Consider the following 15,787-nt stretch of genomic DNA (forward strand, 5'->3'; position numbering starts at 1 on the left):
TGGGATTCTCTCTCTCTCCCCCTCTCTCTCTGCCCCTCCCCCATTCACTGTCTCCCTCTCTCTCTCTCTCTCTCTCAAAATAAATAAATTTAAATAATAATAATAATAATAATAATAATAATAATATTGTAGTGACCTTGCATTTGACCAACGGCAACTATACTTATCATGGTCAGCACTGTGTAATGTATAGAACTGTCAAATCACTACTTTGCACACCTAAAACTAATATAACATTGTATATCAACTGTAGTTCAATAATTAAAAAACTAAATAATAAAAATAAATAAATATAAATAAAATGAGGAAACTGATAATAAGCCAGAGCACAAAAAAAAAAAATTCTCTAAGACAGATTTATAGAATGTACTACAAATACCAGGAGCACCTGGGTGGCTCAGCTGGTTGAGCATCTGATGCTTGATCTCAGCTCAGGCCTTGGTTTCAGAGTCATGAGTTCAAGCCCCATGTTTAACTTGTTAAAAAAAAAAAATGTGCTACAAATCCCAAGCAACATTAAAACAAAACAAAAAAAACCCTAAGCACACTTTTAAATATTATGCGAACCAAAAGCAAAGAGAAAAATCTTAAAATAGCCAAAGGGGAAAAAAACTAAATCGTGTTCACAAAAGAAACAATTTACCGCTGACATTTAAACATAAAAGATAAAAACCAGAAGATAATGAAATGATATTTTCAAAGTGCTGATAGAACATAACTACCTACCTAGAATTTTATACCAGTGAAAAAAAATGCTTCAAAGATGAAGATGAAATAAAGGCATTTTCAGAAAAACAAAAACTGACAAATTGTCACAAGCGGATCTGTATTAAAGAAAATGCCAAAGGATACCCTTCAGATACAGAAAATGACCCAAGATGGAAACTCAAAGATAAGAATAAATAAATGAAGAGCAACAGAAACCATAAATACATAGTTACACATAAATGAATGCTGACTGTGTAAACACATAACAATGAGGTCTTGCAGAGTTAAAATATTGAGAGCATTAACATACAAACAATAATAACACTTAATTTGAAAATAGGACAAAGAAAATTAAAGTGCCTTGTCCAGAAGTGACAAAAAACTATTACTTTATATTAACTTTGATAAGCCAATAAGGCATCCTCTAATCTGTAGGCTAATACCTAAATGAAGAGTAAGATGATATGTAATTATGAAGTTAATACATAGTGTGAAGAAAGAATGAAGAAATAAATGTAATCAATCCAAAAGGAGAAAATAAAGAATAAAAAAAAGGAGTATAGAATAGGTGGAACCGGGGAAGGTAAACAGCAATATGGTGGCTTTAAATCCAAAACACTAAGTAATTACATTAAATATAAACAGACTTAATACTCAGATAAAAGGCAAAGACGATCAGACAGTATTAAAAAATAAACCCAACTACATGCTTCTTACAAGCACCATTTCAACATTTTTTTTAAAATTTTTAATGTTTATTTATTTTTGAGAGAGATAGAATGTGAGTGGGTTAGGGCAGAGAGAGAGGGAGACACAGAATCCGAAGCAGGCTCCAGGCTCCCAGCTGTCAGCACAGAGCCCCACGTGGGGCTCGAACCCACAAGCTGTGAGATCATGACCTGAGCCGAAGTCGGACGCTCAACTGACTGAGCCACCCAGGCGCCCCACCATTTCAACATTTCTTACAAATGAAAAATACATGGGGCACGTGGGTAGCACGGAGAGTTAGGCATCCAACCCTTGGTTTTTGCTCAGGTCATGATCTCATGGTTCATGGGTTTGAGCCCCACATCAGTCTCCACGCTGACAGTGTGGAGCCTCCTTGGGATTCTCTCTCCTTCTCTCTCTGCCCTCCCCCACTTGCTCTTTCTCAAAAATAAACAAATAAACTTAAAAAAAATTTTTTTTTAATGAAAAGTATGTTCCAGGGGTGCCTGGCCGGCTCAGTCAGAAAAGCATGCGACTCTTGATCTCAGGGTCATGAGTTTGAGCCCCACACTGGGTGTAAAGATTATTAAAAAATAAATAAATAAACTTTAAGAAAATGAAAAATATGTTTCATACAAACACTAACCATAAGAAGGCTGGTATAGCTATATTAAGATTAGCCTACTCTGACACTTAAAGTCTACTTTGAACTTTAAGGGAAAATGCATTATTAAAGATCAAGAGGGATCACTATGTTGTACACCTAAAACTAATATCACACTGGATGTCAACTATACTTTAATATTTATTTTTGAGACAGAGTGACAGAGTGCAACCAGGAAAGGGGCAGAGAGACCAGAAGACACAGAATCCAAAGCAAGCTCCAGGCTCTGAGCTGTCAGCACAGAACCTGACCAGGGCTCGAACTCACGAACCTCGAGATCATGCCTTGAGCCGAAGTCGGACGCTTAATCAACTGAGCCACCCAGGCGCCCCATATGTCAACTATACTTTAATAATAACAAATTTTTAATTAAAAAATTTAAAAACAGGGGCACCTGGGTGGCTCAGTCGGTTGAGCATCCGACTTCAACTCAGGTCACGATCTCGCGGTCCGTGAGTTCGAGCCCCGCGTCAGGCTCTGTGCTGACAGCTCAGAGCCTGGAGCCTGTTTCAGATTCTGTGTCTCCCTCTCTCTCTGCCCCTTCCCTGTTCATGCTCTGTCTCTCTCTCTCTGTCTCTCAAAGATGAATAAACATTAAAAAAAATTTTTTTTAATTTTAAAACAGATAATTAAGTCATTAAAAAATTAAAAAAGACAAATAAGAATGCTTAATAAAAACACAAAGTCCAATACACCAGGAAGATGTACAGTAAATTTGTTTGAACAATTTAAAATTGTTTCAGCCTTAAAATTTACAGAAGTAAAAGGAAAAATGGAAAAAAGCCACAGTCATAGCAGGAGCTACCAGTAATACCCCCAGTAACAGATGGAAAAAGCCGACCAAAAATAATAATAATAATCAGTAAGGATATAGATTTGAAAAACAAAACTAATTAACAAATTTGACCTAGATAACCTATTTAGGATACTTCACCCATTAATGTCAAAATTTACATTCTTTTCAAAAGTATATCAACATTTTGGGGAGTCTAGCTGGTTCAGTCAGTGGGGCATGCAACTCTTGATCTTGGAGTTGTAAGCACCAGCCCTACGGTGGGTGTAAAGATTACTTAAAAATAAAATCCTACAAAAAAAAAAAAAAAGAGAGAGAGAGAGAGAGTACATAAACTTTTACAAAATTTGAACCATAGGTAGAGCCATAAAACGATTTTCAAACTAGAAATCAACATAAGGAAAGATACCTTATAAAAAATTTCTATTTGTTTGACTAAACTCAAAAGAGAGATAAGAAATCACAATGGAAATTAGGAAATATTTTGAACTAATTAATAGTGAAAATACTATATCAAAATTCATGGGGCAGCTCTTTCTGTCCACAGGTCCTGTCCCTGTGCTTTAATAAAACCGTAATTTTGCACCGAAAAAATAAATAAATAAATAAAACCTCATGAGATGCATCTAAAGCCATGATTAAAGGGGAAATTATATATATTATACATATATTATAAAAAAACATATAAATACATATATTATAAAAATAACAAGGTTGAAAATCAATTATTTAAGCATCAATCTCAAGAACCCACAAAAGGAACAACAAATTAAGTTCAAAAAAAGAGAAAGGATGCAGAGAAAGAGGAGATGGAAAATAATTACACAACAGTGGATCAACAGCCTTTTTTTATTTTATAAAAAAATCAAAATATGGTTAATGCATAGATAGATTGATCAAAAGAAATGTGGAAAGGTACAAATAAGCAACATCAGGGTTTAAGTCATCACCACAGTTCCTACAGATATTAAGACCTTAAGAGTTGTAGGGGTGCCTGGGTGGCTCAGTCAGTTAAGCGACTGACTCTTGATTTTGGCTCAGGTAATGATCTCAACAGTTGCATTAGTTCGAGCCCCGCATTGAGCTCCACGCTGACAGCACAGTCTCCTTGGGATTTTCTCTCTCCATCTCTCTCTGCCCCTCCCCTTCTTGTGCTCTCTGTCTCTCCAAATTAATTAATTAATTAATTAATTAAAATGTATATTTTAAAAAAAGATCTTAAGAATTGTAAACTGCTTTCCATCAATAATTTTTTATAATTGAGATTAAATAGAAAAATTTATTAAGTACACTGAATCTATACTGAAAAACCTTCTCACAAAGTAAACTCCAGACCTAGTTAGCATCCCTAGTTAACTCGAAGAAATATTTTAAAAGAAAGAACTCCAATCTTACACAGATGCTTTCAGAGATGGGAGATAATATTTCCAAATTTGTTTTATTAGGTTAACATACTTATCAGGTTGACACCAAAATCTTCAAGAATATCACAAGAGAAGAAAATTCAAGGCTCTTTCACTCAGAAACATGGGTGCAAAAATCCTAAGCAAAAACTAGCAAACTAAATAGATCAAAATTGTCGAAAGCCAAAGACAGAATCTTGAAAGCGACAAGAGAGAAACAACTTGTCACACACAAGAGATCCCCAGTGAGATTAACAACCAACTTCTCTGCAGAAACCATGAGGCTAGAAGGTGGTAAGATGACATATATAAAGTGCTAAAAGAACAAAGCTGCCAACCAAGCATTGTACATCCAACAAAATTATCTTGCATGAAAAATGAAGGACCAAGGAAGAAGTTCCCAAACAAAAGCTGGGAACCGTTGCCAACAGATCTGTCCTGCAAGGCATGCTTGAAGGGACAAAGATGCGAGGCAGTAACTCAAAGCCACGTGAAGAAATATAGAACGGCGCTAAAGGGAATTACGTAGATAACGATAACAGCCGGTATCATTGCATTCTGGGTTTGTAACTCTTCTTTTCCTATCTGATGTGAAAAAAAAAGAAAATACTCAAAACAACAATTATAAATCTATGTTAATAGGCTCACAACGTATAAAGACGCGACTTGTGACAACATGAAGTGGGGAAGAGAGAGCTGTACAGGAGGGTTTGTATTCTCTGAAAGCTGAGTTGGTATTAATTCAAACTAGCCCCACCCCCTACCCCCCAGAGGGCAGACAGGACTGGAAGCAGAGTTAATAACTGATCACGTCTGTGTGAGAAAGCCTCCATAAAATCCCAGTAGCACAGGGGCGCCTGGGTGGCTCAGACGGTTAAGCATCCGACTCTCGACTTTGGCTCAGGCTATGATCTCACGGTTCGTGAGTTTGAGCCCCACATAGGGCTCTGCACTGACAGTGCAAAGCTTGCTTGGGATTCTCTCTGTCTCTGCCCCTCCCCTATTCTCACACACCTGTGCAGAGTCTCTCTCTCTCTCTCTCTCTCTCTCTCTCTCTCTTTCTCTCTCAAAATTAATAAATACACTTTTTTAAAAATCCTTGTTTAAAAAAAAAAAAATCCCAATAGCACAGGTGTGGGAAATTTCCAGGTAGGTGAACACGTCCACACCGGGAGGATGACACACCGCCCAACTCCATGGAGACCGAAGGTCCCACACTCAGGACCCCCCACGCTAGACTTTGCCTTATGTGTCTCTTCATCTGGCTGCTCATCGGTATCCTTCATCATCTCCCTTAAAAAACTGCTAAACATAAGTGTTTCCCTGCTCCAGCAAATTAATCGAACCAGAAGAGGGGGGTGGTCCTTGGAACCTTTGGTCTCTAACCAGTTGTTCGGAAGCACAGGTGACAACCTGGGTTTGTGACTGACGCGTAGTCTTGTGGGACTGAGCCCTTAGCCTGTGGGATCTGACGCTATCTCTGGGTAGACAGCATCAGAACTGAGTTGAATTATAAGACGGACACCAAGCTGGAGTCACAGAGAATGGGTTGGGAAAACTCCCACGCAGGTGGTGACTGGGAGTGTCAGAAGCAAAGCGTTCTGTGTGAGTAGGGACAGAGACACACGGGAAAGGAAGACAAGAGGGGGAAACTGGGTGGTGTTCCAACACAGTTTTTTTGAAATGTGAGGGGAATGAACTGGGAGTGGAAAGCCAGCAGAAACGGAGCAGTTGAAGGTCAGAGATGTCATCAGGGGTCAAGCGGGTGTTGGACGGGCTCGTGGATGAAGTGGTGATGCCCAGAGCACGCGGAAAAGCACCGGTCACGGAAAGGCAGAGGTGGATGGGGTTGCTCGTGGGGGTAAACGAGGTGCTTGACATTGGGGAGCCCCTCACCGGCGTCTCTGACACTGGGGAATGGCGGCGGGTTGCTGGAATCCCTCCCTGGCATCTGCTTCCTCGCAGAAGGAGGGGGTAGGCCCATGAATGAAGCCTGTGTCAGTGGCACAGACCCTGGGTGAGATGCGGAAGGTCTGGAATCAGCTTTCTGGGGAACAGGAGGAGCTGAGAGCCAGAAACAAGGATTTCCAACACACGTGTTGCTCCGCTGAGGTTGGAGGCTCCGAATCGGTGGTTGCTCTTTGGTGCTGAATTACCCTCTGCAGCCCTCACCAGCCTGGTGTTGCGGGGGAGGCAGGAGGTCGGAACCGGCCGGGGCTGGAAGGGGATGCAGGCGGGGTGTCGTGGGGAAGGTACAGTGGAAAAGTGAGCAAGCAAGGTACTGTATACTGGGTGCTGTGACTCAGTCCCTGTCCTGGGGGGCTTATACGCCAAATGGAGACCCAAGAGATGCCAGTGTGAAAACAGAACCTTCGCACAAGGTCAGCCCTGCTGAGTGAGAGATGGAGAAGGTCTGACAGGGAGGGCTGGCTTGTTCAGAGGGGAGAAGCCACAGCAAATTCCGGTGGTCAGGGGAGGCCCCCGGAGCCACCACCACTGCTGTTGCTACTGCTTAGCAGCTCTGGGGCCCCTCTTCCGGTGGTTAAGAGCGAATGGAGTAAAACGGTAGTTCTGCAGAGGGAGGGCAGAGGACAGGTTGATCCCCACCGCCAACTCGGGACGAAATGGGCAGCCCGCACGGAGGGCGGTCAAGGACTCCAGGGAGTCGCTCAGCCCGGAGCCCGGGTGCCGAAGCTGCAGCCTCTAAAGCCGTGCAGCGTCTGCAGTCGGCTCCCTCTGCCTTGGACCTGCTGGTGGAGGAGGGGTGCGGCCTGAGAGCCCGGGAGGCAGGCGGGGGAGAGGCTCGGAGCAGTTTGCTTCCACCAGCCAACAAAAGGATGTTGAGGTTTTCTCAGCTCAGGGTTGTGCCACCAGGCTCGGGGTGAAGGCGACGCAGAGGGCAGCCGCTGGGGACTTAGTGAACAGAGCTCAGCGAGATCCCAAAAGTGCTGGGGCAGGGCCGGCTCCAGTCAAAGCAAAATCATAAAGTAGATAAAACACCCTCCAGGGCCCACGTCCCACACTCCCTCCTGTCTTCCTTTTGACTTAGCCCCACCCTTGGGGGCTTCGCTGGCTATATCGACTCCTCTGCTCAGACAAGGCAACCCCCTAACCTCTGTCGACCTTACTCAGCCCATGCCCTGCTCCCCGACTCCTTGTATCAGTTAAATGGATCAGCTCATTTCTGCTATCTTTCTCCAAGGTAACAGGTGCACTTGCTTTTTGTTTCCCGTTCAAACCCTGTGTTTTCCCTACATCCGTTCAGCTGTCCCTCTGCTCACATTATCTTTCTACCTTATCCCCAACTCCTAAGCAATTCTTCATCCTTTAAGGCCACCCCCAGGCTCCCCTCTCCCCCCAGAAGCAATCTCCATTTAGAGCTCCCGCTGTGTTCTAAACGAATCTTGCCCATCAGTGACACTGAGCGTTTTCTGTCTTCCCTTATCATCGCTGCTGCGCAAGCCTGTTTTCCTCCGTCTGAAAGATTCTGAAGGATACTATCGACAGGTTCCATCTGTGCTTCACCCACAGAATCTCTCGAAGTTCTTGGAACACAGTAAAGCCTTAGTGAAGTTATTTATTTAATCAATTAAATTCAAGAATGCATCTTGGCTAACTGCCAGAAAGGACTCTACTATAGGGATTTCCACAGAGAGGTGGTTCCCTGGGCTGTGACCTTCGCCTTCCAGGCTCCACACCCTCGAGCCTTCACTTCCCATTTGTAGGGCCTCAAAACAAAAGCCAGCAGCCCTGAAGCATCATGGGACTCTCATATACTGCTCGGTTCAAACATTTTGGCCAATGGTTTGCCAGCATCTGCTGTAAGAGTACACACATACCCCCACGAGTCTACACATATACTCAACAGATGCATGTAAACAAAAAGCATGTACAATAGGCTCCCAGCAGCATTATTATAATAGGGGAAGGACCCCAAAAACAAACCAAAGATTCATCAGTAGCATAATGGACGAATAAGCTCATACATATAGTCATACACTGAAAAGCTGTAGAGTCATATCATACCAGCTACAAGTAATAACACAGATAAATCTCATCAGATGTCGAGCAAAAAAGCCACACACAGGGCACATAGCACATGATTCTGTTTATATAAAGATCAAACCGACCTATAATATCAGAAGTCAGAATAATAGTTGTATTTGGTGTTTTGTTTTGTTTTGCTAGTTTATTTATTTGTTTTGAGAGAGACAGAGCACGAGCAAGGGAGGGGCAGACAGAGAGGGAGACACAGAATCCGAAGCAGGTTCCAGGCTCCGAGCTGTCAGCACAGAGCCAGACGCGGAGCTCGAACCCACGGACCACGAGAGCATGACCTGAGCCGAAATCGGACGCTTCACCGACTGAGCCACCCAGGAGCCACTAATGGTTGTATTTGTGAAAGAGAGAAGAGCTAACAAGTGGAGAGAATGTGTGGTAGATACGCAAGCGTGTTCATTTCACAGTAACACACTGAGATGTACGTTTCTCATTTTGCACGCTGTTCTGTACGTGTGTCACACTTCAATAAAAATGTCTGTTTACGAAGACAATGGCCCGGCTATCCCTAGAGTGATGTCTTTGGAACCAGTTCCCTCCAGGATGGTGCTGCAGCCCCGAGCTCTCTGAGTCCCAGTCCACCCCCTCTGCCCGATGACTTCGCCGTTCACTTTGCCTCACGGGAGGTGCAATGAGGAAGAGAGAAATAAAAGGAACGGCAGCCATCTTAGAACTTGCCTGGATCCCAGCCAGAGGGGTCGGAATCAGAGGCTCCTTCCTAAGAAGTGAAAATTCAACACAATCTGTAAGAGCAGCCAGCAAGCAAGCCTTAGAGTCTAGAATCCATGAAATGCTGCCCCGCCCTTTTGCTTTGTCCACGGCCCCTGGGCATTCACAGTCTAGCACGTCCTTTGGGGTTCGCTCAGTTCACGGCTGTGATTATAGACCGAGTCCCGTGACAGATGTCAGCTCCGTGAACAAAGCGCCCATGTAACGATTCACCATTGAATCCTCAACACCTAAGCCCAGGGCCTGGCCCAGAGGCGCTCGGGCACATCAGGGAAGGAGCAGGAATCAAGAGTGTGGAAACAATTAGAATGTTTTACAATACAACATAATAATAGCACTGAATGTCTTGAATGCGTGTTCTTGTGTGTTAAAAATGCTGCCTTCTCTGGGGCACCTGGGTGGTTTTGTCAGCTGAGCATCTGACTCTTGATCTCGGGTCAGCTCATGATCTCGCGGTTCATAGGGTGGAGCCCTGCGTCAGGCTCTGCTCTGACAGTGTGGAAGCTGCTTAGGACTCTCTCTCCGCACCCCCCCCCCCCGCCTCTATCTCTCTCTCTCAAAAATGAATAAATAAACTTAAAAAAATGTTGCATTCTCCCAAAGATCCTGGTTATGACGGTGAAAAAACCCTCAGAAAAGGGTCCCTCGTTAAAACTTATCATCTCATGCAGAATTCTCTAATTCACTTTTGACTCAATGAATTAGCCAGCAAATTAGTGTCTCTTCTTGAGTCTGATCACCAAAGTAAGCGAAACATAGTCCCTGCCTCCAAAGAACTGAGTAACACAAGGGATCATTTTGGGGGGCTCGGTACAAGAACACCTTTCTAAGCACGTGACATACCTTCCCTAACGCTCACACATCGCAATAGAGCAGCCACCGCTGTTGACCTCACCTTGTGGATGAAAAACTGAGAAACAAGAGGTTAGTTAACGTCCTCAATGCCACGGCGTAGTCTGTAGCCTAAAATCTAGAACAGCTTTTCCCAGTGAAACTCTCCAGTAGACAAATAAACTCTCACTTTATTCTACGGATTCTTTACAGTAGTCACCCATCTATTCAACCAATAAGGATACACTGAGACTCTAATTGTGCCAGATCCTGTTCTAGAGGCTGAGGATACAGCCATGAACAAAACAGAGGAAAGCCCTGGCCTCGAGGATCTTACGTTCCAGCGAGGTAAAGAGGCGCCTGGGAGACGGAAAATAAAGAAGCAAACAGTAGAGCCCACACAAGGGAGATGAGAACTGTGGAGAAAAATAAGCGGAGAGGGAGGTAAGGCGTTGCAGGGTGGCAGGTTGGCACTCTTAGTGGGAGGCCATCACTGAGACAGTGGTATTTGAGCAGAATCCTGAGGGGCTGCGGGAGCAGGCCAGGCGGCCAGCAGGGAAGTGGCATCCCAGGAGAGAAAACAGAGTGCAGAGCCATGGCACGTGTTTCGTGCATGTATCGTAGCAGTCGGGGAGGCTGAATGCAGTGCTATGGGAGAGAGGAAGGGGTCGGGGGTCAGGGAGGCCAGATCTCATAGGCCACTGTGACATGTGTGGCTTTGACTGAGCCTGGAGAAGCCATTGGAAAAAGCTTTGCAAAGCTCGAGAACGATAGAAACTTCTTACATATATATTATGCATATCAAATTCTTCAGTAAGCCAAGTTTTGTAGTTTTTTTTTCAAGGGTTTCACTGCCATCATATGTCCTGATGGGATGCTCTGAAATAGAGCATCACTGGTGTGGTATTCCTGCCCAAAATGCATAGCCTGGATCACACAAAGGAGCCTCAGACAAACTCAGATTCAGGAGCGTTTCACCAAAACAATGTCTGGTACTCCAAAAATGTCAAAGTCATGAAAGAAGAAAAAAGGCTAGGGAACAGTTGTAGATTAAAAGACATAACAGGGGCACCTGGGTGGCTCAGTCAGTTAAGTGTCCAACTGTTGATTTCAGCTCAGGTCATAATCCTGGGGTGGTGGGATCGAGCCCTTTATCAGGGCTCACGCTCAGCTTGGAGCCTGCTTAGGATTCTCTCTCTCCCTCTCCCTCTCCCTCTGCCCCCCCCCCAAAACAAAAGAAGGAACACCTGGCTGGTTCAATCGGTAGAGCATTTGACTCTTGATCTCGGTGTTGTAAGTTGTGGGTGCGGAAGCCTACTTAAAAAAAAATTTTTTTAATAAAAAAACAAAAGACATAACAAAAAAATACATAACTGAATGTAATATACGATCTTGATGGGATTCCGCACCCGGGAAGAAGGAATGCCATTAAGCACGTTTTGGAGACAGCTGGTAATATGTAAATATGGACTGTGTCTTTGATGGTATCTATGTTAAATTTACTAAGTTTGATAACTGTGCTGACATAATATAAGAACGCCCTTGTTCTTAGAAGATACACGCTACAAAATTTAGGAGTGACAGGGCACAATGTCTACAACTCAGTCTCAAATGGCTCAGCAAAAATTATTATCATATTAAATATATTATATATAATATATATAAAATTTATATATATTTTATATATATTTTATATTAAATTATTATTATATTATATATATTATATTATATATATTTTATATATATTGTATATTAAAGTATTATTATTATTATACATTTATACGCACATATATATACACATATGGAGAGAAAGAAATAAAGCAGATGTGATAAAATGTTAACAACTGGTGAGTCTCGGTGAAAGAAACACCAGAATCCTTTGTCCTATGCTTGCAACTTCTCTGGAACTCTGAGCTTATTATTGTAAACTTTGTAAGGGCTTAAAAACTACAGCAAATAAACAGGACAGCTTCAATCAGCTTACACCAGGCCAGTCCCACAGACGCAGGGCACAGCAAGAAGAGAAAAAAGTTCCTTGAGACCAAAGTCCATGGGCCCCAGAGCCCGGCTCCTGCTCTCCCTGCAGTGGGTGGGCTCAGCCGTGCCCAGAGACGGTGCCACGGCCCCAGGTGTGGGCACGGGGCCACCCCTTTCTCCGGTCACACAGGCTCACCATCTCAGACCGCCTCCACTTCTGGCACTCCCATCCCCAAAGCCAGGCACCAAATCCCGTCAGTCCTGTCTCGGCTTTCCCAGCTGCTTCCAAGGCTCCTAAGACAGGGTTCCAACCCCCCTCTCCTGCCGAGGGTCCTGGGTCACTGGGTCCCACAAGTGCACACACGGGAACCCAGGCTCCAAAGCTCCCTTCTGCAACCTGTTCCCAGCACCCTCTGCCCTGCTCTGCCTGTATTTGTTATGGATTTGTAAATACAAAGGCATTTGTATTTATATTTACAGCCCCCACCCCCCAGTCCTCTGGAACCTAGACTGTATCTTTAAGGACGCAGGAGTGCCTGACATGGGTCTTGAACGGGCTTCTAACAGGCCCTGCACAAACACCGTCCAATGCCCCACGCTCTGCCCTTTGCACCCAGAGGGGGCCCTCCTCTTACTTTCTCAGCCATGATGTCCCTTGAAGAGCCACTGATCTAGAATGCAGGCTCCCATCTCAGAGCACCCTGGACTCCACGTCGGAGAAGTGGGGGGGGGGGGGGGGGGGCAGCCCTCAGCTCTGGAAGTTTCCGGATACCATCTCCTTCTTCCCCCACTTCCCGACCGCCTGACCCAAGCCAACATTTCCCGAATAATTCTCAGGTCCCTAGGAGCATCTGAGGGGCTCAGTCGGTTAAGTGAAGGACTTCGGCTCAGGTCATGATCTCACAGTTCGTAGGTTCGAGCCCCACATCGGGCTCTGTGCTGACAGCTCAGAGCCTGGAGCCTGCTTCGGATTCTGTGTCTCCCTCTCTCTCTGCCCCTCCCCTAGTCACACTCTGTCTCTCTCTCTCTCTCTCTCAAAAATAAATAAACATTAAAAACATTTTTAATAAATAAATAAATAATAATAATGCTCAGGTCCCTATAGCCTCTGGGCTGCTGGAGGCTGCCAAAGCCTAAGGGACCAGGCCATTCATGCAAAGTGGCTGTTGGCTGCTCCCTTTCCCTCTGTGCTGTTTCCCTGCCTTGGGGAGCAATCTATCAGTCTCCGCTTTCCAGAACCACCCAACTTCCTTAGAGAAACCCAAGCCCAGGGGTCACTTCTCTCTGTTGGTAATCATACCAAATTAGAGCAGATTTCCTTTGTCCTTCTCACAGCCAGCAAAGAGGACGCTTTCTCCCCACTACACAGAAAAGTCAATGGAAGCCAGTGGAAAGGAATCGCCTTGCCCCGGGCTGCCTGGATTGCCGAAGGCATGGCCAGACAGACAGGCTTCTCAGGGGCCTCCCACACCAGGGCCAGCCCGTTCTGTCCTAACCAGCCCGCCCGGAGCTGTCAGGAGCCACCCAGACTCACACTTGCAGGTGACCACGTAAGTGGGCACGATCCAGAGGCTCAGGGTTCCACTCCCCCTGCGGGCCCCGGTCCCAAGTCCAGCCTCTCCCCCACTCACGCCAGGCTGGGCCTCCTTACCTTGGCCCTGAAGCCCCTTGAGGAACAAAAGCGTGAGGACGAGAGCCAGCCCCCACATCCCCAGAGGACAGACGGGTCAGCCGGCTCCTCTCCCGCCAGACACGCTGCTGGGCACGGGCTCAGCTGCAGCCAGCCAGCAGCAGAGTGACTGACAGGGGAGCAGAACTGCCTTGCTGTTTGTCCGGCCACAATTTCCTCAACTCAAGGCTGTTCTCGGCGGCTGAGAGCTAACAAGGCCACTGAGAAAGTCCCAGTACCTGGACCTGGTCCGACAGTTCATACAAGCTGAGCTTTCAAAGTTGGCCTCAAGTGGGCGGGTGTTGAGAGTTCACAGTGACTCACAAAACCAGCTTCCAAATCCTGTCCATCGCTCTGCCCCAGCAAGGCTTCCTTGTTCAAAGAGCAGACTCCCAGGACGTGTTCCGGTTCTCTCCCACCTCCTGGCAGCGTGCAGAAGGCTGCATGGGGACCCAAGAGCCATTATCCCACACTGCCCCCATTCCAACAGGCACTGTGAAGGTGGGAGGGCTGGGGGCGCGTGGGCTGAGAAGTGGAGCCCTGCCTAAGGGGGTGAAATGTGGCAGGAAAGGAGCAGGGGACCCCAGGGAGGTCGAAGAGCTGGGTAAGCTCTGCAAGTTGATACCCAGGTCTAAGCACAAGCCAACTGCAACGTCCTTACCTAGACTTGCTTTTGCTTGTTTCCTATCTGTGCCTCTATATCCCCTCCTTTCCTCTTTTTCCACTTTCCCACGGCGTCCTCTCTGCCTCTCTTGCCTTCTGTCACCCAGACAGGACACAGACCTGCCTTTGCTGTGCCTCCCCGCCCACACTTCAATTCCACCCTCCGGGAAGCCCAGGCAGATTTGATCCTTCTTATGCCCCCATGGAGGGGCACAGGCGGTGGTCCCACCTTCCCCAGAAAGCATCTGCTTTGAGGCCTTCCCCCGGGGGCCCCCTGCCTTTTTCTTTCTTCTGATTTCCCCTTCGCAGCAAATACTTTCAGTTCCCTTTAGGTCAGTCCCGTTCTTTTTTCATCCTTTGATCCATTTCCAATCACCCCAGCTGAAGCTGGGCTGAAGGGAGGCAGACTAGAGCCTTGGCTACCGAGGAAGGAAGCAGAGTGTTCTGGACAGAGCGCAGAATTGGAGGCAAAGACATAGTATACTTGAGTGTCAGGTCAGCAACTTAACAGCCTGTGTGATCCTGGCCAAGTTACCTTCCAAGCCTGTGGGGTCGGTCCTTGGCTCGGGTTCCTCGCAGGCTAGTTTTCAGGATCAAATCAACAACTGTAGCTGAGAGTATGCATGAAAAAAACTCTGGACACAGGTAAGGTTCCATGGTTTTTTTGTTTTTTTTTTTTATTTTAGAGAGAGAGAAAGAGGGAGCCTGTGAGTATGAGTAGGGGAGGGGCTGGGGGAGAGAGAGAGAGAGAGAGAGAGAGAGGGAGAGAGAGAGAGAGAGAGAGGGAGGGAGAGAGAGAGAGGGAGGGAGAGAGAGAGAGGGAGGGAGAGAGAGAGAGAGAGAGAGAGAAAGAATCCCAAGCAGGCTCCATGTTCAGGGCAGAGCCCCACACGAGTCTCGATTCCACAACCCTGGGATCATGCCCTGAGCTGAAATCAAGAGTCAGACGCTCAACTGACTGAGCCACCCAGGCGCCCCCCTTTTATTTTATTTATTTTTTTTTATTTTATTTTTCTTAATGTAGCCCTGCGTGACTTATTCCAGCTGGTGCCATGGCTGTCAACTGTGCTGTTCTATGTCTCCTCCCAAGGGGCAGCCCCCACCCTTAGATGAGGCCAGAGCCCATCAGGCCATGCCCTTGACCTCAAGAAGGGGTGCTCAAGACTGATGCAATAAGAGTAAATTTCCTGCCACAAAAGATGGGGGACAAAAGCCAACCGTTCAAAGCAACTAACCAGCAACACTTACGAACCGGCTTCACCGGTCCCGACCCCAACACCAGCTCCATCCTGTCTCCATCAGTTGCGTGGATGCCCCACCAACCCCTGGAAACTGAACTGGGACCAGACATACCACTTGGGTCTTGTGGTCTTGTCAGCTAGAATGCAACGGGAAGTTACTCAAATCAGAGAGCTGAAAGCTATCAGCAGAAGGGAGGAGGGGAAGGGACAAAAGCAGGGAAGGAATGTGTTTTGTTTTGCAGAACTAACAGTTCTGCCCAAAGAGATGCCCAGCTAGGTGTGCCTCGCCTGATCAGCCCCTGATGCAAGCCAGCGTGAGCTGGATTGGAGCTGAGGACCCCT

General features: G+C 46.1%; 1 protein-coding gene across 2 annotated transcripts in view; it reads right to left on the reverse strand.

Annotated features, from left to right (window-relative positions):
- Positions 1-14,006, reverse strand: part of CD244 (CD244 molecule) — a 30,282-nt gene extending 16,276 nt beyond the window's left edge. The window contains exon 1 of one of the 2 annotated variants that reach the window (XM_019433275.2): positions 13,524-14,006. In XM_019433275.2, the coding sequence (XP_019288820.2) occupies positions 13,524-13,581 (58 nt within the window). In that variant the 5' untranslated portion in view covers positions 13,582-14,006. The remainder of the gene's footprint in view (positions 1-13,523) is intronic. The other variant, XM_019433274.2, reaches the window with a different exon arrangement.
- Positions 14,007-15,787: the final 1,781 nt, after the last annotated feature.

Source organism: Panthera pardus, unplaced genomic scaffold (genome assembly GCF_024362965.1).
Source record: "Panthera pardus isolate Hobbes unplaced genomic scaffold, ASM2436296v1 HiC_scaffold_21, whole genome shotgun sequence".
Classification (NCBI taxonomy): Eukaryota; Metazoa; Chordata; class Mammalia; order Carnivora; family Felidae; genus Panthera; species Panthera pardus.